Raw genomic sequence first — 27,188 nt, 5'->3', positions numbered from 1 at the left:
GCATTAGGTTTGGTGCAAACACAGGATCAGCCACTTCAGTATGTGCTGTGAGGTTAAGGTTACGTTAGGTTAGGAGTTAGGGTTAGACACTCACAGACGTTTATAGGTTAGACAGTCACAGACGGTTAGAGTTAGTGGTTATGGTTAGACACTCACAGACGGTTAGGAGTTGAGAGTTAGGATTAGACACTTACGTTAGGGGTTAGGGTTAGACACTCACAGATGGTTAGGGTTAGAAGTTAGGGTTAGACACAAATGGTTAGAGGTTAGGGTTAGACACTCACAGATGGTGGTGGGTGTGGGAGCCTCCACACAGGTGCCGTTGTCCAGTGTGTGTCCGTTAGGGCAGGTGCACACAGGGCCACTTGGGCTGAGCAAACACAGCCACTCACACTTCTTCCTGTCACACGGGTTTGTCACTGTGCCACACAGACACATTCAAACATAAGTGAGCAGAAATCAGAGACTTTCATACAGATCACATCACATGTAGTAGCTTCAATGCCACCCTAAACTTAACACCTAAGCATAGTCTTACAGAAGAACAGATCAGGAGTCCTGGTTTTCTGGACACTCACCTTCAGGCTGTTTGTAGTTATGGTACAGCACTATGTCTGTCGCATGGTTCATGCCCGTGGTGAGACTCTCCACGGTGCCTCGGCCAAACTTGTTCACCCGGAAGACAAAGTTGTTGTGGTAGGTGACGCCATAGATATAGTCCTCAAAGACATCAATACTGAAGGGGTGGTGCAGGTCTGTGTGTTTGTGTGTATATATACACACACGGGCATTTGTGTGTGTGTGTGTGTGTGTGTGTGTGTGTGTGTGTGTGAGGGAGAGAGAGACACACCATGAAATTCTAAACTGTTTACACTTGCATAATGACATCACTCATATGTTCACACCACAGTGTGGATGTTCTGCTGGCACCTTCTGGACACAGAGGAATAACTCGACTGTTCTCAATGCAGGAATAACTCACTGTTCTTAATGCTGGTGACGGCCAGAACCGGGTCTTCTCCATTCAGCCTCACACTACCGATCACGGAGAGCTTAGCATCAGCCCAGTACAGACGCTCATTAAAGTAGTCCACCGCCAGACCTGAAAGAGACAATCAAAGGGTCACGTGCCAAATACAGGGGTCACGTGCATTCACGTGCACTAGCATCTGGGTTCGCGTTCTGCATTCAGAACTTGCCTGTGGGCCACTGAATGTTCTCATGAACCAGCATCTCTCTCATAGTGCCGTCCATGGCCGCCGTCTCAATCTTAGGGTGGTTTCCCCAGTCTGCCCAGTACATGGTCCTTTTACAAGGCATAATTTGGTCAGTATACATAAAAAAATCTTTTCCAGGTAACATACAAGACATAAAATCAAGTCAGATCTGAACAATTTACATTATTCTTAGAATATCAATATACTGTTCATGGGACTATATTAAGAGCTGTCTAATTCTGTTTATTTAGGCCTCATGACCATCGTTTGTCTCCTCACCCTCTCATGGGGTCCACCACGATGGCGTAGGGCTCGTCAATCATGCCTGAGATAAGAGTCTTACGATGGCGGCCGTTCATCTGAGCGACCTCGATCACGTCGTGGCCTGAGTCGGTCCAGTAAATGTTCCCAGCCACCCAGTCGACTGCAATGCCTCGGGGCATCTTCAGTCCAGGGATCTGTGGGACAGGAATATGGGCCAGGGCTTCAGAACTGTGGTTATGCCTCCCTAAAGAACAGTAGGTCCGACTGTAGGGCCAGCACCCCGTGAAGCTCCGGCCGCTCACCTCCAGATGGGTCACTCTGGGGTCACTCTGCCTGCGGCTCCGGTCGCTGTTGGGCAGGACGGGGCCTCCAGACCTCTCCAAAACGGAAATCCTGCTCGTATGCCAGTTGGTCCAGAAGATGCGATTGGACTTGATGTGCACGTCCATGGCGTCGATGCGCACGTTGGCGTCACCCTGGAAGGCCTGCTCGTACACCCAGCTGCTCGTGTCTGGATACAGGCTACGGATCTCGTTATCAGCTGCCACGTACAGAACCTGCCGGTCACCAGCTACAGGGGGAAGGGGGTGGGGTGGGGGGAGGGAAGGGGGGTTGTGTACAACCAGCAGAGGAAAAGCAGTTCACCAGTAAGGTGAGCAACAGGTCACGATGGTAACGTTCTATCCACAGCTTCCTATTACACTATAGGAAACAGTACAGGAAACGGTACAGTACAGCATCGACTTCAGTTAAAGACAAAAAAATAAAATTAACTTACATGAAAAGAAAGTCTTATACCTTGCAGTAGATTACATATCCATTTTGTTTTGACAATTGGTTATCCCTTATAATGTGAAAAGCAGCACTGGGTGCTGTGTGGCGTGGGCCGGCGGGACACTGACCGTCAGCCTTGCAGGTGTGGTTGACCCTGGTGAAGTGTTGGTGGCAGCTGCACTTGTGGGAGCCTTTGGTGTTGTTGCAGATGTGGGAGCACGTGCCAAAGCGCCTGCATTCATTCACGTCTGAGGAGCAGAGTCAGAGGCCAGTGACTGCTGGGACGTGTGTGTAGCTGTGTGTACACTTGTGTACTTGTGTGTGTACGTGACCAAGACCATGAGTGGAAGCTTGGGTTTATGGTTAAAGTTACCTGTGCAGGTTTGCTGGGCCGTTTTCTGAAAGCCTGGTTTGCAAGAGCAGAAAGAATCTGTGCCATTCAGCACACAGTGGGACTCATCTCCATCACCGCACACACTTCTGTTGCGATGACACTCATTCCAGCTCGCATCTGAGAGCACACAAGCATACCAAGACTACGTCTGCTGTAGAGCTCACAGTGAAGTCCGAACACACGTGTCCATTCCTCTGTGTGAGCGTGCACACAAACACACAGATATACACGCGAACACCCACAGATATACACATGCACACACACACACACACACACACACACACACGCTTGCGCGGTCAAACACACCATCCCTTACACCCTCTCAGACACAACCACACACACACTGTCCGTCACACCCCCGTTCCTCACACCCTTCACACACAACCACTGTCCCTCACACCCTCTCAGATACAACCACACACACAATTTTCCCACCTTTCTTATTGCAGTTGAGCTCATCAGAGCCGTAGTCCTCGCAGTCGTTGAAGAAGTCACAGCGCAAGTTGGAGCTGATGCAGCGTCCATTACTGCAGGTGAACTCGTCCTTCTCGCAGGTCGGAGTCGCAGTCTCTGTGCACAACCCCAGCCAATCCCAGAATGCTCAGCAGGATCATTTCAACATGCACGTCATTCCAGAATGTTGAGTAAAATTCCAGTAAAATAAATGTCAAATTTTTACTACAATGAACATTTGAAATAAAATACCTATTTAATGACCTCCACCATTTCTGGTGAGTTTCTATATATGGATATAATTATACATATTCTTATTGCCTATACAGCACTGCACTCCACAATTTTCTTGGTTGTTTTTTTTAAAATTAATTAACTTTTTTTTCTTCATTGTCACTCTCCCATTTTGATATTGTATTATTTTAAATCTAATCACCTCTACTCTACAATTAAAACAGGCATCCAAATTGAGTCACCAAAAATAAAAATAAAAACAGACAGACAGCACTCACGGCAGTTGAGTTCATCACTGTGATCTCCACAGTTGTCAACACCATCACACTGTTTGGACACTGGCAGACACACACGGTCATTATGGCAACGGAACTGCCTAGTTGGAGGACACTGGAAAAGCTCTGGAGAGACAGATGGAGACAGAAAAGACAGATGGAGACAGAAAAGACAGATGGAGACAGACAGAGACGGAAGAGAAGGGGAGACAGGAGTTTCGGTAAAGTAAGCCAGATCTGCAGAACATCGAAACAGAGTTTGTGATGAGTAACATGTGCAAAGTGATGCGAAGTGGTGAAAAGAACTATAAAGAAACCTAAAGAACTATAAAGAACACTTACTGCATTGCTCAGGCCACTCGTCTGAGTTGTCTCCACAGTCATCTTCCCCATCACACTTCCAAGCCAGTGGCTTACACAGCGTGTTATTACACTGGAACTCATCCAGGGGGCACTGGCGAACCACTGAAAATCACACACAATGAACGCTCATGTGACCACACACTTGGGGCTATTTTCGTCCATCTGATGTGGAGCTTGAAATCATTTGCGCGCGCATGTGTGTGTTTGCGTGTGCATGTCACTAACCTCCACTGTCACAGTTCTCCTCATCACTGCTGTCCACACAGTCTATGTCAGCGTCACACCTCCAGCGGAAGGGAACACAGTGGCCGTTCTTACACTGGAACTGGTAACTGTCACACTTCACATCACACCCATGCTTCAGGACACACACACACACACACACACACATACACGCCAGGTGACAAGAAGGAACATGTGTGTGTATGTGTGTGTATTAGATGTGTGTGGTGGGGGTTCTGAGATTTACCTCATCTGATCCATCAGCACAGTCATGATCACCATCACATTTCCATCTGCCCGCAATACAGCGACCATTAGTGCAGGCAAACTCACTCTCAGAACACTGCCGTGGGACTGGGGGAGGAGGAGAGAGTGAACACGAGTGTGAGTAAGAGTGAGAGACTGGGGTCTGCGCAGAGACTCACATGCGTATTAGTGAATAAAGCACAACAGCAACATGCGCTGACATGACAGGCAGGTCACCCAGAAGAGGCTGAGCAGGAGAGGACAGAGTGGCAGGGTTAGCGTCACAACACTAGCGCTCGCACACACTCACACACACACTCACACACACACACTCACACACACGCAGAGGAGGAAGACTCTGGTTTGAGAGCTGACTTAAATCACTACATTAAAAACAGGACAAATAGTCAAAAGTAAAAAATGGGTCTAAAGGAGGTCTGAGGCTGGTGCATGGACATTTAAGGAGGTCTGTTATTAGGTGAAGCTGAACTGTCTTTCATGCAGAATGACAATCCAATAGAGAATTTAACACATTTCTGTTAAATTGACTATAGTATGAACTTCAGTATAATGAATTACATCTACTGGGGACCAATTAGCACAATCTGATTAAAGTTATGAATAATTTTAGCTTTTTTTTCCATATCATTACAAGTATGTTAATTCATGGCCCGAAATATAAGCCTGAAATATATTATATATATATATATTTTTTCATAATCATAAATCTAGCCAAATTTTAATTCACATTAGAGAAATTGCCACGCCTCCGTAAACCATCCCCAGTAAGATCCCCTGAGAAGCTGAACATCTGAAGGCAGTGGGACATCTTTGACATGGAGACCTACCTCTGTGTCACATCAATGTGCCCGAGTGAAATGGGGCAGAAAAAATATAATGGGGCGAGATGTGTGAATGACAATAATGCAACTAAAAGGTGCAGAAAATGAAACCATGTTGTCGGGTACAGTATTATAGACCAAGCACCACCAACACATCCATGGAAGTAACTCAAACACAAATCAGTTCAGTGTAGTTAGATTTTTATAGTTTTTATAGTTAACCCTGTTTTTATAGCTAACCCTGGGATTGGTCAAGTGTGTGTGTGTGTGTGTGTGTGTGTGTGTGTGTGTGTGTGTGTGTGTGTGTGTGTGTGTGTATCTATTAGAATTATTAGCAGATGACATTATTGCACAATAGTGGGTGAGAAACCATTTTAGGACCCAATTAACAAATTGAACTTCACTGCCAGCTGTACTATATTAATATGTTAATATGTTAATGTGTAGGCAGTGTATCATTTAATTAACACATGAATTCATCAATCAATATAAAATGTTACTGAACAGGGCCATAGCTTGTTAAATACCCAGGACTACAAGCCTGTAATGCAACATAAAACATGTACAGTCACACATACTCTCAGGGCACCTACCACACTTGTCTTCATCAGAGTTGTCACCACAGTCGTTGTCATAGTCACACTGCCAGCGGCCAGGGACACAGCGGTTGTTCTTACAGCGAAACTGATAAGGTTCACACGTCCGCTCCTCTGTGCATGAACACACACGCACGCACGCACGTGTACGTATGCACCCCCACACACATACATACATGCACGCACACACGCATGCGAGTTGGATGACTCATCTTTCCATGCAACAATTCCCAGGATCTCTCAGTTCAGTGGAAAACTAAACTTTTTTTGAACCAGGGAACTTTCAGAGGGTATGCTGGCATGAATTTGAACTCAAAAATTGAATTGTCCAAGTCTCATTGCTTACCACTGCAACCTCAGGCCAAATTCATTAGACTTCTGATTACACTATTTTAAAGTACATAATCCACTTTTCCATATGTTTTAGACCGTTTAGACTACTCTGGTGTACACTGTAGTTGTCAGTGCTCACTCCACAGGCCAGACTCACCACACTCTTCCTTGGGTTCATCTGAAGAGTCTCCACAGTCATCTTCCCCATCACACTTCCATCGAGCTGGGATGCAGCGGCCAGAGTCCCTGCAGCGAAACTCATCCACACCGCATGTCATCTGAGCTGAGGGGCAGTATAAGGGGGAGAAGGATCAGCTGAGGTGAAGCGCAGCCTTCACTAGCGCAGCCTACACTGACCCTGCCCACACCAGCGCAGCCTACACTGACCCCGCCCACACCAGCGCAGCCTACACTGACCCTGCCCACACCAGCGCAGCCTACACTGACCCCGCCCACACCAGCGCAGTCTACACTGACCCCGCCCACACCAGCGCAGCCTACACTGACCCTGTCCACACCAGCGCAGCCTACACTGACCCCACAGAGTTGCCACCATAATGATCTTACTGCAGTTTGCAGGTTCGTCGGAGCCGTCCACGCAGTCATTATCTCGGTCACACATCCACACCCGTGGAATACAGCGCTTGGTGATGGTGCACTGGAACTGGTTGGGTGCGCATGTCACCTCCGCTACAGAGAAAAAGCGAACAGCTCATACAGTGAACAGCTCTTACAGTGAACAGCTCATATGGCGAAGAGCTGTGAGGTAATCAGTTTACAGCCAGGGAAGCCCTGGCAGCAGCATCAGAGGCAGCTGTGGCATTGGCGACTCACGGCAGTCTCTCTCATCCTCTCCCTCGCCACAGTTGTCCTGGCCGTTGCAGCGGAAGATCCCAGGAATACAGCGGCTGGGGTTGTTGCACTTAAATTGACTGGGCAGACACACATGGACATCTGCAGAGGACAGTGGAGAAGACACATCATAAAAAATAAAAAGCGGAGCACCAGACAAGGAAGACAGAGAGAGACAGGGGGAGATGGAGAGACAGGGGTGAGTCATAGATGTGACGGGCATGAGACAAACGGAGACATGCACCACAGTTGGCCTCGTCTGAGTTGTCCCCGCAGTCGTTGTCTCCATCACAGATGTAGGCGGGGTTGATGCAGGTTCCTGTACCGCACTGGAACTGGCCTGGTCGGCACCTAAACTCCGCTGCACAGTGAGAAAGGACACGCATCACACAGTAATACAATATCAGAAAATTGTCTTTCCTTCCACTGACCGATTCATTAACAATGTAAGACAATGATTTCCAACCTAATCTAACAGCTATGAGAGCAATACAGGACTACTGTTGATGTTGCCTTCCATCTTATTTTCCCCAAACCAATTCAGCTGTCTGCTCAGTATTTTGCCCAAAGTATTTTGCCCAAAGGTGCTAGTGCGTCTCCCAGTGTGGCCAGACGTACGGCAGTCCGCCGGCTCGTCCGACCGATCTCCACAGTCGTCCTCGGTGTCACACTTCCACCAGAACGGAATGCACTTGTCGTTCTTGCACACAAACTGTGGGGGAGGGGAGCACACATGAGATACGGCGGGAGGCTGAAGCACGTGAGATACGGTGGGAAGCTAAAGCATGTGAGATATGGGGGGAGGCTGAAGCATGTGAGACACGGATGGACGCTGAAGCACGTGAGATACTGTGTGAGGCTGAAGCACGTGAGATACGGCAGGAGGCTGAAGCACGTGAGATACGGCAGGAGGCTGAAGCACGTGAGATACGGCAGGAGGCGGGATGAGCGCACCTGGCTAGCAGTGCAGTTGGAGAGGCACTGCTTCCCGTCGGCTGCCAGGTAGAAGTTGGTGGGGCAGGCACACTTGTAGCTGCCACCCGGGGAGAGCAGGCACAGGTTACTGCAGCCACCATTTTCTGTCTGGCATGGGTGGTTCACCACTGGGGGGAGAGGAGGAAGCAAAAGACAGTGTAGGACCAGGACAGAACCAGACAAAGAGTGAACACCATGTTTCTAGTGGTCAGGTCTGCTCATTAACATGACTTACAGCCACGTACGCACCTGTGCAGAGTTTCACAAACCTTGAGCAGATACACCGTCAAACACTGTAGGTGAATCTGCACAAGGTTCATACATTTCACCTTTCAGACACTGCGTGAGAGTGTGTGCGCGCACCCTCAGGCTGTCTGTAGGGGTGGTAGATGTGAATGTCCATGGGTCTGTGTAAGGTGCTGATCAGCAGGGTCTTGTTGCTGCCCTGGGTCTTGTGGGCTCTGTTGATGGACTTGGTCTCCCAGTCGGTCCAGTAGATGAATTCCTCAAACAGCGTCATGGCGAAGATGTGCGGGATGTCTTGACTCAGAACTGCAGGAGACCATTAAAAATATCACTATGACAACTGAAACCAAACCCCCTTTAACTAACAACCAAACCCAAACGGCACTGAACGTCATTCGTGCGCCGATCTCTCTTCCATTCTTTCTTTACATTTGTTTAGAATGCCTGATCATCACTGATTTAGTACACTTCTGGATACAGTATGTACACATTGCATCTCATTTGAAACATCAGCAAAGTCAGCCTACTACAGAAAGAAATTTGAATCATCTGCATCCAACCCACGCAAGCTATTCAGTATTTTTTATTCTCTCCTTAACCCTCCCTCACCCCCTCCTCCATCCTCTCTCACTCTTGAGGATTTTGTCATTTTCTTTGAAGAGAAGATTGCAGCAGTCCTGCAATCCTTCTCCCCAGTTCCCAACCTTCCTACTAGTACATCTAACCCAACACTCAACTCCTTGGCTTCTTTCTCCCCTCTCTCCTCAGACAAGATACATCAACTTCTGACTTTTAGCAATCCTACTACATGCCCACTGGATCCAATTCCTTCCACTCTTTTCCAGAATATGTCAAGAGAACTCCTTCCATTCATCTCAGCAATCATCAACTCCTTAGTTTCGGGTCATGTACCTACCGTGTTCAAGATGGCAAGGGTGGTACCAATTTTGCAAAAAGCAACTACAGACCGGTATCACTTCTTTCTTTTCTATCAAAAACTATGGAACGAGCAGTCTGTGACCAATTATCTCTCTTCCTCACCCAGAACCAACTCCATGATCCTATTCAGTCTGGCTTCAAACGGGCACACTCAACAGAAACTGCCCTCAAAGCAGTGACCAAGAAGCTCCATGCTGCCAAGGCTAACAAGCTATCATCAGTTTTAATTCTTCTAGATCTTTCTACAGCCTTTGACACGGTCAACCACAACATCCTCCTCTCTGTTCTTTCTAGCCTTGGTGTGACTGGCTCTGCTTGAAAATGGTTCCAGTCATATCTTGAAGACCGTTCCTATCAGGTAACATGGAGAGGATCTACATCCAAGCCATGTAAACTTTCCATTGGAGTCTCCTAAGGCTCAGTCCTAGGCCCTCTTCTCTTTATATACTTGGTGTGACTGGCTCTGCTTGGAAATGGTTCCAGTCATATTTTGAAGACCGTTCCTATCAGGTAACATGGAGAGGATCTACATCCAAGCCATGTAAACTTTCCACTGGAGTCCCCCAAGGCTCAGTCCTAGGCCCACTTCTCTTCTCTTTATATACTCGTTCCCTTGGTGACATTATTTTGTTTCATGGTTTCTTTCATCATTGCTATGCTGATGACACCCAGTTAATTCTTTCCTTCCCTCATTCTGACACCCAGGTTTCTAGGCGCATCTCGGCATGCTTGGCAGATATTGCTTCATGGATGACTGCTCACCACTTGAAGCTCAACCCTAGCATAACTGAGCTTCTGTACATTCCAGGAACCCCAAGATGTTTGTCGATCGTTGACTGGGGGGGAGGGGGGTTGGGGGGGTTTTGCATGCATCAAACCCTACACGTCAGGTTGGCTACCATGTATGTCAATCAAAATACAACCGTCAGTGCAGATGGACGATAACCTGTCATTCATCCACTACTTTTTAATGTCATGCGATCTACCTACACTTCCTTCGCGATCGACCCACACTTCCTTCGCGATCGACGTCGCGATCGACGTAATGTGCACCCCTGCTCCAGACTATTCTCCGTCCTGGCTCCAAGATGGTGGAACGATCTTCCATTAGCTGCTCGGACTGCAGAGTCTATTGCTATCTTCAAGCGTAGACCTGTTTGTTGAGTTCTTACCAGAGCACTAACTAGCTGATACCATTTGCCGTTGTTCTTAAATTGTATGTCTGTATGGTTATTTGTGCTACTTGGCAAACGTCTAACTTGCAAAACACTAGGTAATGACATTGACTCCTGTAGTTTAGTAGTAGTCTGACTCAGTAGTCTGGCCTATCCGTATTATTACCTAGGATTAATTCTGTGATCAGCTGCAAAGCACTTTGTAAGTCGCTCTGGATAAGAGTGTCTGCTAAATGCCGTAAATGTAAATGAACATTCACAGCACTGTCGGTTCAGGCTGCTAAACGCCCTGCTGTCTGACCCATGTGACGGCTGGTGCCATCCAGGTTGGCAAACTGGATGTAGTCCTCCCTGGCGTCAGCCCAATAGATGCGGTCATTGATGAAGTCCAGGGTGAGTCCGTTAGGCCAGGTGATCCGCTCCTCCACAATCACACTCCGGTTGGTCCCATCCATCCCGATGCGGCCAATGTGGGGTTTATCACCCCAGTCTGACCAGTATAGGTACCTGGAACGGTCAAAGTAAAACTACTTATGGCCTTAGATCCAGTTATTAATGCTTAGCAATGGCAAAACTAGTGGACACATGATGCACTGAAGGACAACAGTCAGAGTCAAACCAGGAAACACGAGAAAGAAGAGAAAGACAAAGGCAGGATGGGAGTGAGTACACCGTGCACCCGCGTGAGGAGAGTGAACACACCGTGCACCCGAGTGAGGGGAGTGAACACACCGTGCACCCGAGTGAGGGGAGTGAACACACCGTGCACCCGAGTGAGGGGAGTGAACACACCGTGCACCCGAGTGAGGGGAGTGAACACACCGTGCACCCGAGTGAGGGGAGTGAACACACTATGCACCCGAGTGAGGTTTAGATTCAGTCTGCATAACAGCACTGGGATGTCATTTCTCTAAGAATAATACTAACACAAGAGCAGCAGTGAAACAAATGAAGTAGAAGCAAGAAGCATGAGCATATTCTCCGACTTTTGGGTTTCAACATGTTGGGAATGGTGCTCAGAGAGGACAGGTTAGAGGGGACAGGCTAGAGAACCGGCAGGTGCTGTACCCGTAGCGGACATCCACAGCCACTGCCCTCGGCTCACGCAGTCCAGTGTTGACCAGCACAGTCCTGTAGGCTCCGCTCAGCTTGGACACCTCGATCGTGTCCCGCCCCTTATCACACCAATACAGATTCCCTCCTACCCAATCAACAGCCAGGCCGTCAGGATTGCTCAGTGATGTGCGGTGCAGGACCTGCCAAACAGCCAATCTGAGTCTGAGCCTGAGAGACACTGGAGCAGACACACAGCATAGCCCTGACAAGCAGGACGTGCTGTCTAATACACAGAGGCCTCTTTATAAGTGAAGTGAAAGATAGTAGTAAGATAAAAATTGATTATTGAATTATTGAAAAAGTATTAGAAACACATTATTGAAAAAGAAATTAGAAATACAATAAATAAGACCTTTCAGCCTTTCCCAAAAACACTGAACTAACAGCACAAGTGTAACACAAGACGACTGCATGATCACCTGAACGTCACTTCCATTAATACGCATCCGCCTGATCATGCTCCCCTGAGTGGTCACATCAGTCCAGTAGATCATCTGTTGTCGATAGTCAAAATCCAGAGCTACAGCATTGTTCAGTCCCTTTTAACAAACAAACACACAAACAAACAAACACACAGACAGACAAAGACAAAACCACGTTATTTGTAGTATTACTGCATAATGGAACTCAGGTAGTATGGATGACATCCTACCTGCTTTAAAAGGGTGTAGTTGGAACCATCCAGGTTGAGCTTGCGTAGATAATATCGATTGGCAAAGATCAGGAAAGGCTCCTCATCTGAGAAAGACAGAAGGGCCACAGTAAGAACTTTGGGGTCCTGCAGGTCGCAGAGAGTGCAGGAAAAGATGGTGGACATACCGGATGTGGACTTGCAGACAGTGTGGTCGGTGGGGCTGAGCTGGTAGCCGTCGACGCACACACAGCGGAAGCCCCCGTGCGTGTTGATGCAGTGTTGTGTGCAGGGGAACGTGGTCGAGCACTCGTCCACGTCCACACACGTCTTCCCATCGTCCTTTAGCCGGAAGCCAGCATGACACCTGCACTGCAGGGCGAAAGAGTTGTGGACAGGGGGCGGGGACATAGCAGGAATGGGGGTGGGGACAGAGATGGGGGTGGGGACAGAGATGGGGCGGGGACATAGCAGGGATGGGGGTGGGGACAGAGATGGGGGTGGGGACAGAGATGGGGCGGGGACATAGCAGGGATGGGGGTGGGGACAGAGATGGGGGTGGGGACAGAGATGGGGCGGGGACATAGCAGGGATGGGGGTGGGGACACAGATGGGGCGGGGACATAGCAGGGATGGGGGTGGGGACACAGATGGGGCGGGAACAGAAGCAACTGGTAAAGCCCATCTGCAGTTCTGCTACTGTCGTGTTGAGTTGAAATATTTACAGTTTCTTGTTTATTCTGTTATTCTGTCCCATTAAGGAGTCATGTTAGGGATAGGATTGTCTTACTAAATGAGCCTTTAAACCAGGGGTCACCAACATGGTGCCCGCGGGCACCAGGTCGCCCGCAAGGATGTCATGAGTCGCCCGCGGACCTGTTCAAAAGCTACATCATCTTTTTTTTTTTGTTGCTACTATTAGAGATTGTCCACGGTTGCCGTGTGGCTACTAGCTAGCGGGCTATGTAAATAATGTACTCGCGGTTACCATGTGGTACTCGCCGCCACCCCCCCCGCTCAACAATTATAATACGCTGCGTATGTATCAAACTGGTAGCCCTCCGCAATAATTGGTATCCAAGAGGTAGCTCCCAGTTTGAAAAAGGTTGGTGACCCCGGGTTTAAACTGATTTAAGAAGCATTTAGTCATAATAATTTAGTATTAGGTTGGGACTTTTAAGCCCCGCCTCCTCTGTTCAATATCTGGAAGCCCCTCCTCCATGGTTCATTACCTGGAAGCTTCCCTTTCAGTGCTTTTTACCTTGAAGCCAATTTTCAGGTCCTCGCAGAGCTGAGAGCAGCCGCTCAACTTGCTGTTCAAACACTCGTTAATGAAGCAGTTCAGCTCGTCTGTGCCGTCTCCACAGTCATCCTTGTGGTCGCACAGCAGCGTCTCGTTAACACACTTCCCGTTAGAGCAGGTATACCCTGTGTCATTGCACTGTTTCTCTGTTCCAGAAGGATGACAAAGCAAACGGGTAAAGAAGAGAGAGAGGTGGAGATAGTCTGGGCTGCGTCTGTGACCGTTACGCTGTGACCATGCCGGCTCCTTCTCATGTACCTGGTCCACTGCAGTTTGGGTTCTTGGGGGCTTCATCCGACTGGTCATGGCAGTCAAACTCCCCGTCACACTGCCAGGAGCTCTGGGTCAGGCAGCGGCCGTTAGCACAGCGGAACTCACGGGGCTTGCAAGTGGGGTAGTCTGACGAGAAACACATCAGATTACAGGAAGAGACCGTACATAGATGGTTCTGGGTTAAAAGCAGCCAAGAAGACACACTAAACAATGACAGCGCTTCACACCGCCCTTCTTATAACCAGATTAACCAGTTTAACCACATTAACCATACCCTCTACTATAATGTGACTCTCCCCAATAAAAATATCCTGAAACACACATTCCTGCAGTAGTATTTAAAACAATGCTGACTTTGGCTTTCCGGTATAAACAGTGTGTTGTTGAACGAGCTCCTAACCCACATCCACAAAACTGAGAGGTGACACACTCACCACACTCCACAGACTCATCTGAGCCATCACCACAGTCGTTGTCATGGTCACACACAAAGTGTTTGGGGATGCATTGTTTGTTAAGGCACATAAACTCTCCAGCCTCGCAGGTGTTACTGAACACTGAGGAAGAGGAAGAAGAGGAAGAACAACAAGAAGTCTCGTCATCCTCATGGCCATCCCTAAAACTCAGACAATTGCTGAAGATATGAAACCCTATGTGGCACGACAACAGGCACGCTAGTACGCCAATAGGCCATTCCCCCTTTATTTCCCAGCATTCTGGGGTGAGGCAGTAAACCTGAACAGAGTGAACATCACGACACCGGAGTGACGGAGCACAGCATGCTGTTGTAGTGCTGCTCTCACCACAGCCAGCTCCCACACTCTCATCTGCCCCATCAGGGCAGTCACGGTCGCCGTCACACACCCAGCGCTGTGGCACACACTTGTGGGAGTCTGGACACTGGAAGGCATCCGCACCACAGGTCTTGTTCTCTGGACAGGGAGAGAGTGGACAGACAGTGGGCAGATAGACAGTGGAGAGAGGGAAAGAGTGGACAGATGGAGAGAGTGGACAGAGGGAGGACAAACAGAGGGGGGGTCAGACAAAGAGAGGACAGAGAGAGGAGAGAGGACAGAGAGAGCATAGACAGAGGGAGGACCGAGAGAGAGTGGACAGAGAAAACGCAAGACATTATGCATACTGAAAAAGGACCAAAACTTCATAAGCCGACACACATCAAAAGACACTTGAAATGAGAAGCAGTTCAGGCAGTGCCAGTGTCTGTCCACAGGGGGCAGCACAGTCTGAGTGAACACAGGGGTTAGGGTAAAGGTTAGGGTCAGGGGGTAAACTCTTAGAGGTCTCACTGCATCTGCTGTCCTCATCCGTGTTGTCACCGCAGTCGTCCGTCCCATCGCACACCCAGCTGCTGGAGATGCAGCGATGATTTGCACATTCAAACTGTGACTGTGCGCAGACCTTATCTGGAAAGGGCATGAGGGCAGTTTACACGGAGCAGTTCACAGAGGGCAAGAGCAGAGTAGAAAACCTTTCAGCTTCAGCACAGCTGAATGTATGAACACACTCGAATGAACAGGCACTAGCTGTAGCCACATCTGAAACATTGGGGTGAGGGTGCCAGTATGTATGTTTGTGAGTCCCCGTGTATGTGTGTTCGTTCACAAGAGCTCACCACAATTCTCTTCGTCAGCTCCGTGCTCACAGTCATTCTCCTTGTCGCAGGTCCAGCTGGTTGGAATGCAGCGGCCGCTGGGACAGGCAAAGAAGCCAGATGGACACTTCAACTTCCCGGGACCTGGGAGGGTTCAGAGAGAGTTTGAGACACTACAGCACTGATAAAGCTCTCTCAGCCACTGCTGAGGGAATGAAGGGTTGTGTACAGGTGTGTGCACACATGTATTTCTGCACCTTACCTGGGCAGTTGGTCTCATCAGAGAAATCACCACAGTCGTTGGCACCGTCACACACCCATAACGGGGAGTAACACAGAGTGGTGAACTCGCACTTCTGAAAGGTCACACTCTTCACACCCAGACGGAAGTAGCTGGAACAGTCTGTGGAGGCTGGGGTAACAGACAAGGCAGTGTGGGGGGCAGCAATTACAATTTCACCAGGAAACAGAGAAGGCAGAGTCAGATATATTACAGTTTCACCAGGAAACAGAGAAGGCGGAGTCAGATATATTACAGTTTCACCAGGAAACAGAGAAGGCGGAGTCAGATATATTACAGTTTCACCAGGAAACCGAGAGGGCGGAGTCAGATATATTAGTTTCACCAGGAAACAGAGAAGGCGGAGTCAGGGACATTACAGTTTCACCAGGAAACAGAGAAGGCAGAGTCAGGGACATTACAATTTCACCAGGAAACAACAACAACAACAATGCCACAGCCACAAAATCTCAATCATTCTAAAAGAAAAGGACTGGCACACTCCATTCATAGAAACCACTCCATTCATAAATGTCCAACACATTCACATCACTTACTGCAGTTCATCTCATCACTGGCGTCCTCACAGTCCACAAACTGGTTGCAGCGGGTGGAGTTGGAGATGCATCTCCCATCTCTGCACTGAAACTGGTCCGGTGTGCACACAGTAGCTGGGGAGATGCACATGCACACCCACACGCGCACACACACACACGCACACGCGCACACGCGCACACGCACACACGCACGCACACACACACACACACACACACACACACACACACACACACACACACACACACACACACACACACACACACACACCCACCCACACCCACACAGTCAGTTATTTGTATTTTTGCATGTACTGACTATGATAACGATGCATCACCTTTGGAAGTTGAGATTACCAGCTTGTTCTTACCGTTGCACAGGAGCTCATCTGAGTTATCTCCACAGTCATCATGGCCATCACACCAGGAGCCATGTCTGACACAGCGGCCGTTCACACATCGCTTGAAACCCGGCTTGCACACACGGTTAGCTACACACAGACAGACACACACACACACACATACTTAGTGCTATTAGGTATTAGGACACCAAGTAAAGGTTTTCATAAAACTGCATGCTTCTTACACTGGGTTTACCCAGCCAATATCTAATCCAGGAAACACTGACAAAACAGCATGATCTACTAGTGGGTCTAAGCACTATGGTTAGGGTTAGGGTATTTCCATTACTGTGATATTAGGGTATATCCATTACTGTGGGATTAGGGTATTTCCATTACTGTGGGATTCCATTACGGTTAGGGAATACTTATTACTTTGGGATTAGAGTTAATGTATTCCTATTACTGTGGGACTCGAGTTAATGTATTCCTATTACTGTGAGATTAGGGTTAGTATATTCATATTATTGTGGGGAACTGTTCCCTACAAACACACTCACCCTCAAAACCCTTCCACTCACACACACACACACTCACACACACACACACACACACACACACGCAATCACCACTAACACTCCCCACCACCCGCACAGACACACCACCAACACCCTCCACCAACACCCACACTTACTGCAGTAGGATTGTTTCTCATCTGACTTGTCTTTGCAATGGCTCCTGCCATCACAGGTGAGGGTGTAGTTGATACAGTCTCCATTTCCGCACTCAAAATCATCTATACTGTTGCAAGAAGTGTTTGGCGCTGAGAAGCGTGCACGCACACACACACACGCACACACACACACACACACACACACACACACACACCTTAGACCAATGTAACATGAAATTGCCTCTTATTAAAATTATATTAAACATTTGTGCAACTAATTAAACTTGCATCAGAGCAAAACAATGTTTGAGCTGTAAAACTGAGCACAGCACAGACGGCATTGATGACAGTCTTGACACTGACAGGATGTCACTTCATCCTGTCACTGCTCGTGGTCACTCAAGTTTGTTGACAGTGCAGTGGACGGATGCCATTGTCTCAGGATGCCCCCAAGCCTGTGTTACCTTCTGGTTCTGCCTTTGTTAGCTAGGCTGTAATAATTTAACTTAATGCCGGAGTTGCTGCCACACTCCAGAAATGTTTATAATTTCACCTGTCCTGTAGATGTCCCCATGCAGCGCTAATTTTCCCTGTTTCATTTCTCCACATGGCTGCCCGCCTGCTTGAGGAATAATGAGATGAGGAGACCAGCGATCCATCCTGGGCCAGCCACCTCCTGCCAAACCGGATGCCTACACCATGATGGACATTATTATATCTCTTTCCTTTTCTTTCTCTTCTTTCTGTATAAATTGTTGTTGTTGTCATGGTGACCGGTGTCGGCCAGAGGAGGATGGGTTCCCCCCCTGAGTCTTGGTTCCTCTCAAGGTTTCTTCCTCATGAAAAAACTAGGGAGTTTTTCCTTGCCACTGTCGCCCTTGGCTTGCTCACTGGGGGCTAAGACCCGGCACTTGTAAAGCTGCTTTGTGACAACAACTGTTGTAAAAAGCGCTATATAAATAAAATTTGATTGATTGATTGATTGATTGACACTGAGGACAGAACTGACACCACTGAGGACAGAACTGACACCAACAATGGCATTAACGCCATGACACACCCTGACACACTCTGCATCTGATCCCACACAAGTACTGATTGCTGAACCCGTGGGTCCAATTTTGAAGTAGTGTGGGGGAAGTCTTGTCCCAGAATTTAGCTGGAAGGACTGATAGATGAGTAAATGTGTAGACATGTGTGTAAAGTGTGTAGATGCTTGTGTGTGTGTGTGGAGGGGGTGTGTGTGTGTACCACACCCTCTTACCAACACACGTATTGTCCTGCAGGAGTTTTCTGTTTCCACGGCAGCTGCAGTTAACTCTGCCCTCGGACGACAGCAGACACAGGTCCTGGCATCCTCCATTGTTAACTCTGCACAGTGAGAACTCACCTACACACACACACACACACACACACACACACACACACACACACACACACACACACACACACACACACACACACACACACACACACACACACACACACACACACACACACACACACACACACACACACAGAGTCAGCAGACAGTATGAGCCTGACTTGTCCCAAATGGGACTTTTTTTTCTCCAGTTCCAGAAGACTAAGGTTTCGATAGCAGAAGAAAGCGGGTGTGGCGAATCCTACTAAGGTGTTAGGGTTCCTAAACCTGTCCTTCATGTGGACACACTTGTGGATAAAAGGAAACTAACAATAGTTCAAGGACAGATTCATATTTGAAGGAATTAAGTCATATGCACTATACCAATGTGCTATTGCACGTAAAACGGAGTTTATGTTGTCTGCTGTGAGCCCAGACTGTAAAGGTTTTATAAATGAACCATGAACCCCAGCCGAGTCACTCACAGCTGTTGGTGTCATTAGCCACTGCGATGATTCCCATTGGCTGCTGGGGGATGTCTGCGCGCAGGACCTTCATGTCTGTGCCGCCGTATTTGCCTGCGCGTAACACTGCTCTGCGTACCCAGTCTGTCCAGAAGATGTGGTCGCCGTATACTGCCAGACCGAACGGGTGCACGGGCTCGTTCTTCAGAAGAACCTATAGAAGGCAGGGGTTAGAGTTAGGGGGCAAGACACACTGTACTGCGACACAGAAGCACAGCCTCACTCATCCTAGAACGTAACAGGGTAAAGCACATCCTTAGAACAGTAGTACAGTATATATCTCCTTCAGTACAGGTTAGCTGTCTCATTTCAGTACATATCTGCCATAGTATGGAATATAACTTGTTTTGCAAATGATCTGCAAACAAGCACTAAACTTAAAACTGTTCAAAGAACATAGATGTAAATACACAGCGAATACAGCCATAGTCTGATTAGTTACGAGTTCCACTGAGCTACTGTCAGTTTAATCATGGCTTTCACTGAACCCCAGTCTGATCAGTTATGGTCTCCACTGAGCCACAGTCTGATTAGTGCTTTGTTAGTGTTGTGTTTACACCAGACTCACGTAGCGGTGGCTGCCATCATATTCACAGCGCTCAATCTTGTCCAGCGTGGCATCTGTGAAGTAGAGCTTCTCAGCACGGTGGTCAACTGCTAGGCCATTGGGTGTGCGAATGTCTGTGCCGATGATCACCAGGATGTTGGCACCAGAAAGCTGAGCTCGCATGATACTCGGAGACTGCTCGTTCCAGTTGGTCCAGAACATCATACTAGTGTAGAGGGGGGAGAGGAGTACAACATGGAGGCTCTGAACAGCCACTAGCAAACAACAAGTATTTTTATGGTGACCTCTGGGAATAGCACGTCATTAAGCTAAATGCAGTATTCATCTGAGTTTGCAGGTCAGAAAAAAACTTTAATGCATTACAAATAAGTGAACTGTTAATATAAAATATATAAATATAAAATATGGAAATATAAAATAATTTCTCAGAGTCTTTCATATGACATCACATGTCTTCATCCTCCCAAGGTTTCTTCCTAATCCCTGCCAAAATAGGGAGTTTTTCCTTGCCATGATTGCCCTTGGCTTGCTCATTATGGATCTGGACCCTTATGGTTGTAAAAGCTGCTTTGTGATAATGTGTGTTGTTAAGGCAATAAATCAAAGTCAAATTTATGGTGATTTATGGTAGCTCACCATGTGTCAGTCAGAAGCAGTCAGATAGAGTGGTATATTCAATCCCCAACACCCACCATTCCCTAAGCCTTAACCCCTAACCGCAACCAACCCCATAACCCCCACCTACCCCCAAACCCAATCCTAGCTCCAGCGGTGATGTAGGTTTGGCAAAGCCAGTCAAGCCGGGCAGTAATACTGCACCTGCCGAAGGCAGCAGCTCAGTCCTATTACAAACTGCTATTTCAGTCTTCTTACATTAGCGCGAAATTCCCTAAATGTCAATGTAAATGTTCTTTTGAGACAACTGTTACATAAAGGCCATTACAAGCAACCAACTCCAACCCAACTGCTAAATACATGTCTGTAAAAACCACAACTCACTTCTGACACTCATCCAAAACGAACGCTCGTGGGTGGTCATCTCCAGACATGGTGACCACGGTGTCCCGGTCGAAGGCTCCCCAGCGGCTCTGGTCCACTGTGTGTCTGGAGATGGTTGATGTGGTGTAGCTGGTCCAATAGAGTGTATCCCAACCCCTGTGATATGCCAGGCCTTCCACAGAGCCAACATCTGAATAAAGGGTAAAGACATTGATACTGTACTTGTAGTGCTGCTCCTTAAAATTTTTGTGTAAGTACATTTTAATGTACTTGCTAACCCCAACCATTACCCAAACCCTACCCATGCTAACCCTAACCATTACCATAAATTTACCTGTACTAATCCCATCACCCTAACCTTAACCCTAACCCTAGCTGTGCAGTTAAGTATGCAGTTAAGTATGGGACCTGTTAAGGATCATATAACCTCCCAAGGTCCCTATAATTCTCATTGCTTGCCAATTAAGAAAGTACAGAGCGGCACTCCGTACTGTCCTGTGGTAAACTGTGCTTAGCTGTGGTAAACTGTGCTAAGCTGTGGTAAGCTGACATCAAGCAAAGCCATCATTCTCTCATCTGAAAATTACAGTAAAGCACAGGGCTATGTGAGGTTCAAAGTACATGATATCAGGTTTTTATATGGAGCAACACACACATGAAAGAAAGAAAAACAGTATGTAAAGCTTTGAAGAGGTTTTTATAGACTGAAAGTCCACTCCCACTCAACAACCATCTAAACGAACAGCCACACAGATTTCCCAGTTTATAGAGCTTCGTCACTGGAAAGAGTTCAAAGGACATCTGGCTTGTCTCACAAACTCTTTACTGCACTCTGGGTGAAGACAGCTAGCCACACCAGCCATTCCTCATTTGCCACTGAAAAGTTCAGGACGCAGTTGTACAGGATGTTGTCGTACACAACGCCGTTGTTCCTTCTTTCTTTTTTGGCAAACTTTCAGGATAAAATTACAGCTGGTGATTTTTTGGACAGAGCATTGTAGGACCAGTTCTTTTTCAAGAGCTTTAAGCATTTGCACCAAGAGAGAAGTTCAAGGGATTTGAAAAGACTTGCTGCAATCCCAAGCCTCAATCTACAATCACTACAATCATAAAGTGTCCTGATGTCTACATGAATATGACAGGACATATTTAAGGACTAAAATGTATTACAGGAACCACTTTGTCATCTTTGAACAGACCATTCCAGGAAAGTTCTTTGGACTTCAGACTGTGTAACTATGCAGTAGTTCCACAAAGGTGAAGTGTATATAGATTGGGGGAGGGCGGCCACATGGCTGCGATTTTCTCATTCAGGATCCCCCAAGACCACATGGACTGGAACACGAAATCTACTTTAAACAATATTTTCCAACAGCTAGTAATGGATGTAGTATTGACAGCTAAGGTTATATAGAGTTGCTGAGATGAACGTGTGCCTTGACTGGCACTTCTCTGAGAAAACATGCCTGCCTGAAACAAAAGAAATGATTGTTGAACTTTGGACTAATAAAAGGCTAATAAATCTGGGAATTTGTTAAACTGCCAAGTAAGCCATGAGTAACTTCCTCACAGATAACGGCAGTGATGCACTGGGACCAGGTGAGGTGGACAACGGTACTTATGTGTCAGGACCAAACGATATTGAGCGGATACTGGTTCCCATACTGGACTCCCTCATTCTGGTCACTGGGCTGGTCGGACACATACTGGTCATCATTATTATTTGTCGGCTGCTGAGGACGGGGCAGGCGAGAGGACACACGGCAGGACAAGTCCAGCACTCCAGCGGCACGGACATTCTCCTTCTGTCTTTAAGTGTGGCAGATCTCCTCCTGCTTTCATGTATTCCCTATCACACCGTTGCCATCGTCAGCCACCACTGGCCTTTCGGTAGTTTCATGTGCAAGGCCGTGAGCTTCCTGGGAGCCATGTGCTCATCGGCTAGCGCCTTCACCCTCGCTGCCTTGGCCGTCAGCCGTTTCCTGATAGTGGTTCATCCTTCAAAGGCCTTCCGTTGGCGCCGGGACGGCCGCGCTAAGCTGGTTACGGGGCTGCTGTGGCTGCCGGCCGCTGTGCTAGCGCTGCCTCAGTTTTCCTGGCGCACTCTAGTGTCTGCCGCCGACGCCCATGTGACACGACAGGACTTGACATGTTTCCACTTCCTCTCCGATACGGGCCAAATCGCATACGGGGTGTGCCACTTCATGTTTGCATTTGCACTTCCGCTCGGGGTTATAGTGGCAGCTTATGGAAAGATCTACAACTTCCTGCAGAAGACCAGACGGCAGCGTGTGAGCCAGACGGCCCGTCTGGAGCATTATCAGACGCAGGTCACCCACACGTCTGTCCTGCTTGTGCTGGCATTCACTTTATGCTGGTTGCCCTCCTATGGCTTGATGTTGGCCCAACTCACAGCTCACTCTGCCGTCACACGACCTTCCCTACACTACGGAGCCTTCGCGACCTTTGCCCGGGTCACAGCCACTTCATCTACTGTGGTCAACCCCATCCTGTATGTGTTCATGTCACAAAAGTTTAGGAAGGAACTCAAGCAACTCTTGGGCAGAGACTGAGTGGCAAGACCTTCAGAAAAAAAAGATGGCAAGCACAAGGCTTGATTTTTGGGAATGTGAATTCAGTGAAAAAGGTTACATGTGTCATTGTTATTAGTTTCACTGTTAACATCTATATATACATATATTACATGTTGGTCAGATGAGAAGGTGATCTGTTCGAAGTTCAGATTCATAGGAGAAATGTGAAGAGCAGAGATGAAGTTTTGGGGCCATGACACTGAAAGATCTGTCCCCCTGCAGAGACCAGTTTGAATTTAGCAATGGACAGAAGACCAGCATGAGAACACGGGTACAGGGCAGACAGTGTGAGGGTTAAAGGTCAGATAAATATGGGGGTGTGAGGGAAACATGAGCCATAGTGTTGGCATGTTGTCTGGTAAGTGGCGGCCTAAGTCCTGCAATATATACAGTGATGGAAGTGAGGTTTAAAGAAAAGTGAGGAGTCAAAGAGCACACCAAGGTTCCAAAGTACCGATGAGAGTTTGACCATGACCATGTTTAGAATTTAGATTTAGAATTAGTTTTTTTTTTTTCCTGGTTTTGTAAATGTAAAAAATGTAAATGTGCCATATTTGTCAATTGTGATTTTTCACCACAATCGAAATTTGTCCTCTGCTTTTTACCCATCTGTGCAGTTAGAACACACACACACACACAATTACTAGGTAGCCCAGTGCCCAGGAAGCAGTTGGGGTTAGGTGCCTTGCTCAAGGGCACCTCAGTCATGGCCTCAGGCCTGGGAGTTGAACCCACGACCCTCCGGTCAAAAAGACCAGTTCCCTACCACAGGACTATGACTGCCCCTAGTTTTAATTTTAGGAAATGTATGCTTCATGTGTATTGTCATTCCCGTAGCTGTCATAAATAATTGTGTCAAATGCGTGTGATGTAAATACAAGGTTGTAAAACATTTTTTAAACCAATGCAAAATTAATTAAAAGCCTTTGGCAAAATCAGCTTCCACAGAATTTCACGCCACACCATGACTAGAGGAGAAAGCACAAACATGAGGTCTCACATGTCCTGTATATATTTAGTTTAGTAGTTTACCCCCTTAGATAAAAGTACAGATCCAGGGGTTCATAGACGAAGGGTTTTATGGTAGACTGGGGAGCTGGTGCTGTCGTCCTGTCACTGCTCGTGGTCACTCAAGTTTGTTGACAGTGCAGTGGACGGATGCCATTGTCTCAGAATGCCCCCAAGCCTATGTTACCTTCTGGTTCTGCCTTTTTAGCTAGGCTGTAATAATTTAACTAAATGCCGGAGTTGCTGCCACACTCCGGAAATGTTTATAATTTTACCTGTCCTGTATATGTCCTCATACAGAGCTAATTTTTCCTGTTTCATTTCTCCACATGGCTGCCCGCCTGCTTGAGGAATAATGAGATGAGGAGACCAGCGATCCATCCTGAGCCAGCCACCTCCTGCCTAACCGGATGCATACATCATGATGGACATTATTACATATTTTTCCTTTTCTTTCTCTTCTTTCTGTCTAAATTGTTGTTGTTGTTGTCATGGTGACCGGTGTCGGCCAGAGGAGGATGGGTTCCCCCCCTGAGTCTTGGTTCCTCTCAAGGTTTCTTCCTCATGCAAAAAAACTAGGGAGTTTTTCCTTGCCACTGTCGCCTTTGGCTTGCTCACTGGGGGCTAGGACTCGGCACTTGTAAAGCTGCTTTGTGACAACAACTGTTGTAAAAAGCGCTATATAAATAAAATTTGATTGATTGATTGATATTGTATTTTAGTTAATTTGTTTTTAACAAAAGAACACATCTCCTCCTCTTTTCTCTGCTAATGTCGCTCTAAAAAGATTATGTGTCTTGGAGTTAGCACCCCCTCCAGCAGGGGGCGGTGATGACGGAGGACCAAAAGTTTTGTGGGGATCTATAAAGCATCTACATTGTGTATATTTACAAGGAATTCGTTTTTTAATATACACTAAAAGACTAAAGCTGACATTTACTAAGCCTTTGTTAGACTGATGTAATTATATGATCATAATTCTATAATACATAATTTAGAGCATATGTGTAGCAATAATTGGGACCTGGTGTGCTGCTTCACAATATTCAAGCAAGGACCAAGGGGACCAATCACTCTGACCTCCTGGAGCAGACAGAAAGGAAAACAAAAAAGCAACAAATGTGACGTCAGAGTGGCAGACAGCGTCATGCAGCCCTGTTAACTCACTCTCCACCACCGTCTTGCGGTCTGAGCCATCGTCGTTGATCTGCTGGATGTTGCCGTAGTGAATGTCGCTGTAGAAGATGCGGTTAACCCCGTTTCCCCCTCGGCCGCGGTGGTCAAATGTCAGCGCGATCACGTTTTTCATGTGCTCAGGGTCTTCGAACGGCTTGACAGGAGCGTTCAGGTTGTTCTCGTCAGACAGGTGCACGCTCTTCAGGATGGTCCGCTCCGAGTAGAGCAGGTAGCCGTCGTAGTCGCGGCAGCCCTGCCCGTCCTCGGCCAGCATTCCGTGGGCGCATGCGCACGTGCGCCGCCTGTTGCCACGGTAAAGGCAAAGCTGCTGGCAGCCTCCGTTATTGTCCCGGCACACATTCACTCCTGCAGGTTATTACAAAACGTGCTTTAAAGAAATCATGACATCATTATGTCACACAGGAAAAGGTGCCCAGCTACACTTGAGCAGGAAAAGGCAGCTCCACTCACCCAGCTGTCGAGCTCTGTTGAAGACTTTAATGTCTTTGAGCTGCACACCAAGACCCGTTCTTAGTGTAACAGAGTCTGTGGCGTTGTTCTTGCTGCCTCTCTTTATAGAACCATTAGAATGGGTACTACGAAAAATAAACACACATGTTAAACAATGAACAATTAGTTAAAAAGTTCTTGGACAGCTTTTGAATTACTGGATCTAAGTAATCTAATTTAGAATTTAGAATTAGAGTTCCAGTGTAACACAGACACAAACATTGACCTTATATGTAAATAGGCTAAACATCCGTTAGCTAATCTCCAATTACACACTGACTGCAGCTCGTCCAATGTTTTCTGAAACTTCGTCACTAACCGATCACTCCAGTAGATGTAGCCCTCAAAAACAGAGACAGAGAACATGTCCATGTTGTTGCTGGCCAGCACTAGTTCCCGGTTCTCCCCAGTCTCCAAATTAATGCGCTCGATTTTATCAGTGCGTGCATCACACCAGTACAGCAGGCCCTCCTGCAGGAGACACACTAGGGTCACTTTTCCCGAAGGCATCTTGTACATTGTGACAACCAAAAGGAGCTGAATGGGTGTTATGTGGAAAAGTGTCTGTTTGGGGCTTTGATGGGGTGAAAGGTCATGAAGTTGTGTGCATGCGCACAGTGAATGAGATCATGATGGAACAGGGGAGTCCAAAGAGCTGTCTGTCTGCTCAGTGCTGTCTGAATGTCCCTGTGGATGAAGCGTCTGAGAGTGTATACTCGTACCTCATAGTCGATGGAAATGCCATTGGGCCAGCTAATGCTGACGTTGACCAGCACGGCCCTCTCACTGCCGTCTAGACGAGACCTCTCAATACGCGGGTACTGACCCCACTCTGTCCAAAACAGATACCTGGAAACACACACCACGAACAGCAAAGTAGACAAAGCCATGGATTGTGTGTGTGTGTGTGTGTGTATGTGATGAGGGGTGAACAGGGCGGAGTAAACGGTACAGACCACTTACCCTCTCTCCGGGTGGATAGCGATGGCTCTGGGTTTGTCCAGCCCTTGAGAAATTACAACATAACGAAAAGAGCCATTCAGCCTGGCCACCTCAATCACATCAAAGCCTTGGTCCGTCCAGTAGATGTTCCCTGCGGGGACAGGAAGCAAAAAATTACCTCGGATTGTTCTACAGTATATAAATAAAATATTTTATACAAAGAAGTCAGTAACAGTTCTGTTTGACACAAACCAATTCTAAAATATAGTGCTAAACTAGAGTGCAGCATAATCTTATCCTAACGCATATGGAAACACTACC

At 47.4% G+C, this 27,188-nt stretch overlaps 2 protein-coding genes across 4 annotated transcripts in view; one reads left to right on the top strand and one right to left on the bottom strand.

Moving 5' to 3' along the window:
• The window catches only part of LOC143514308 (low-density lipoprotein receptor-related protein 1-like), a 148,302-nt gene that overhangs the window by 6,701 nt on the left and 114,413 nt on the right, over nt 1-27,188 (bottom strand). For 2 of the 3 annotated variants that reach the window (XM_077005334.1, XM_077005341.1), the window contains exons 37-81: nt 26,889-27,018; nt 26,648-26,774; nt 26,245-26,396; nt 25,887-26,011; nt 25,407-25,781; nt 20,638-20,827; nt 19,639-19,843; nt 19,032-19,224; nt 18,448-18,573; nt 17,205-17,333; nt 16,541-16,660; nt 16,173-16,286; nt 15,598-15,747; nt 15,357-15,479; nt 15,031-15,147; nt 14,527-14,655; nt 14,158-14,280; nt 13,709-13,849; nt 13,409-13,596; nt 12,336-12,519; nt 12,169-12,254; nt 11,936-12,055; nt 11,469-11,656; nt 10,702-10,907; nt 8,404-8,592; nt 8,020-8,168; nt 7,684-7,777; nt 7,310-7,426; nt 7,048-7,167; nt 6,781-6,903; nt 6,371-6,496; nt 5,878-5,994; nt 4,444-4,550; nt 4,200-4,332; nt 3,954-4,076; nt 3,615-3,737; nt 3,085-3,219; nt 2,629-2,766; nt 2,384-2,503; nt 1,784-2,052; nt 1,497-1,675; nt 1,200-1,306; nt 983-1,102; nt 579-755; nt 285-419 (exon numbers count right to left, since the gene is read on the bottom strand). In XM_077005334.1, the coding sequence (XP_076861449.1) occupies nt 285-419; nt 579-755; nt 983-1,102; nt 1,200-1,306; nt 1,497-1,675; nt 1,784-2,052; nt 2,384-2,503; nt 2,629-2,766; nt 3,085-3,219; nt 3,615-3,737; nt 3,954-4,076; nt 4,200-4,332; nt 4,444-4,550; nt 5,878-5,994; nt 6,371-6,496; nt 6,781-6,903; nt 7,048-7,167; nt 7,310-7,426; nt 7,684-7,777; nt 8,020-8,168; nt 8,404-8,592; nt 10,702-10,907; nt 11,469-11,656; nt 11,936-12,055; nt 12,169-12,254; nt 12,336-12,519; nt 13,409-13,596; nt 13,709-13,849; nt 14,158-14,280; nt 14,527-14,655; nt 15,031-15,147; nt 15,357-15,479; nt 15,598-15,747; nt 16,173-16,286; nt 16,541-16,660; nt 17,205-17,333; nt 18,448-18,573; nt 19,032-19,224; nt 19,639-19,843; nt 20,638-20,827; nt 25,407-25,781; nt 25,887-26,011; nt 26,245-26,396; nt 26,648-26,774; nt 26,889-27,018 (6,642 nt within the window). Of the gene's footprint in view, nt 1-284; nt 420-578; nt 756-982; nt 1,103-1,199; nt 1,307-1,496; nt 1,676-1,783; nt 2,053-2,383; nt 2,504-2,628; nt 2,767-3,084; nt 3,220-3,614; nt 3,738-3,953; nt 4,077-4,199; nt 4,333-4,443; nt 4,551-5,877; nt 5,995-6,370; nt 6,497-6,780; nt 6,904-7,047; nt 7,168-7,309; nt 7,427-7,683; nt 7,778-8,019; nt 8,169-8,403; nt 8,593-10,701; nt 10,908-11,468; nt 11,657-11,935; nt 12,056-12,168; nt 12,255-12,335; nt 12,520-13,408; nt 13,597-13,708; nt 13,850-14,157; nt 14,281-14,526; nt 14,656-15,030; nt 15,148-15,356; nt 15,480-15,597; nt 15,748-16,172; nt 16,287-16,540; nt 16,661-17,204; nt 17,334-18,447; nt 18,574-19,031; nt 19,225-19,638; nt 19,844-20,637; nt 20,828-25,406; nt 25,782-25,886; nt 26,012-26,244; nt 26,397-26,647; nt 26,775-26,888; nt 27,019-27,188 lie in introns of those variants that run through there. The other variant, XM_077005348.1, reaches the window with a different exon arrangement.
• LOC143514358 (galanin receptor type 2-like) lies at nt 21,464-24,181 on the top strand. Its single transcript, XM_077005433.1, has one exon. It carries the CDS (start codon nt 22,191-22,193, stop codon nt 23,208-23,210), a length of 1,020 nt encoding a protein of 339 aa, XP_076861548.1. The 5' UTR covers nt 21,464-22,190; the 3' UTR covers nt 23,211-24,181.

The sequence above is a fragment of the Brachyhypopomus gauderio genome, chromosome 1 (genome assembly GCF_052324685.1).
Source record: "Brachyhypopomus gauderio isolate BG-103 chromosome 1, BGAUD_0.2, whole genome shotgun sequence".
Classification (NCBI taxonomy): Eukaryota; Metazoa; Chordata; class Actinopteri; order Gymnotiformes; family Hypopomidae; genus Brachyhypopomus; species Brachyhypopomus gauderio.
This window is presented reverse-complemented; position numbering and strand designations above follow the sequence as displayed.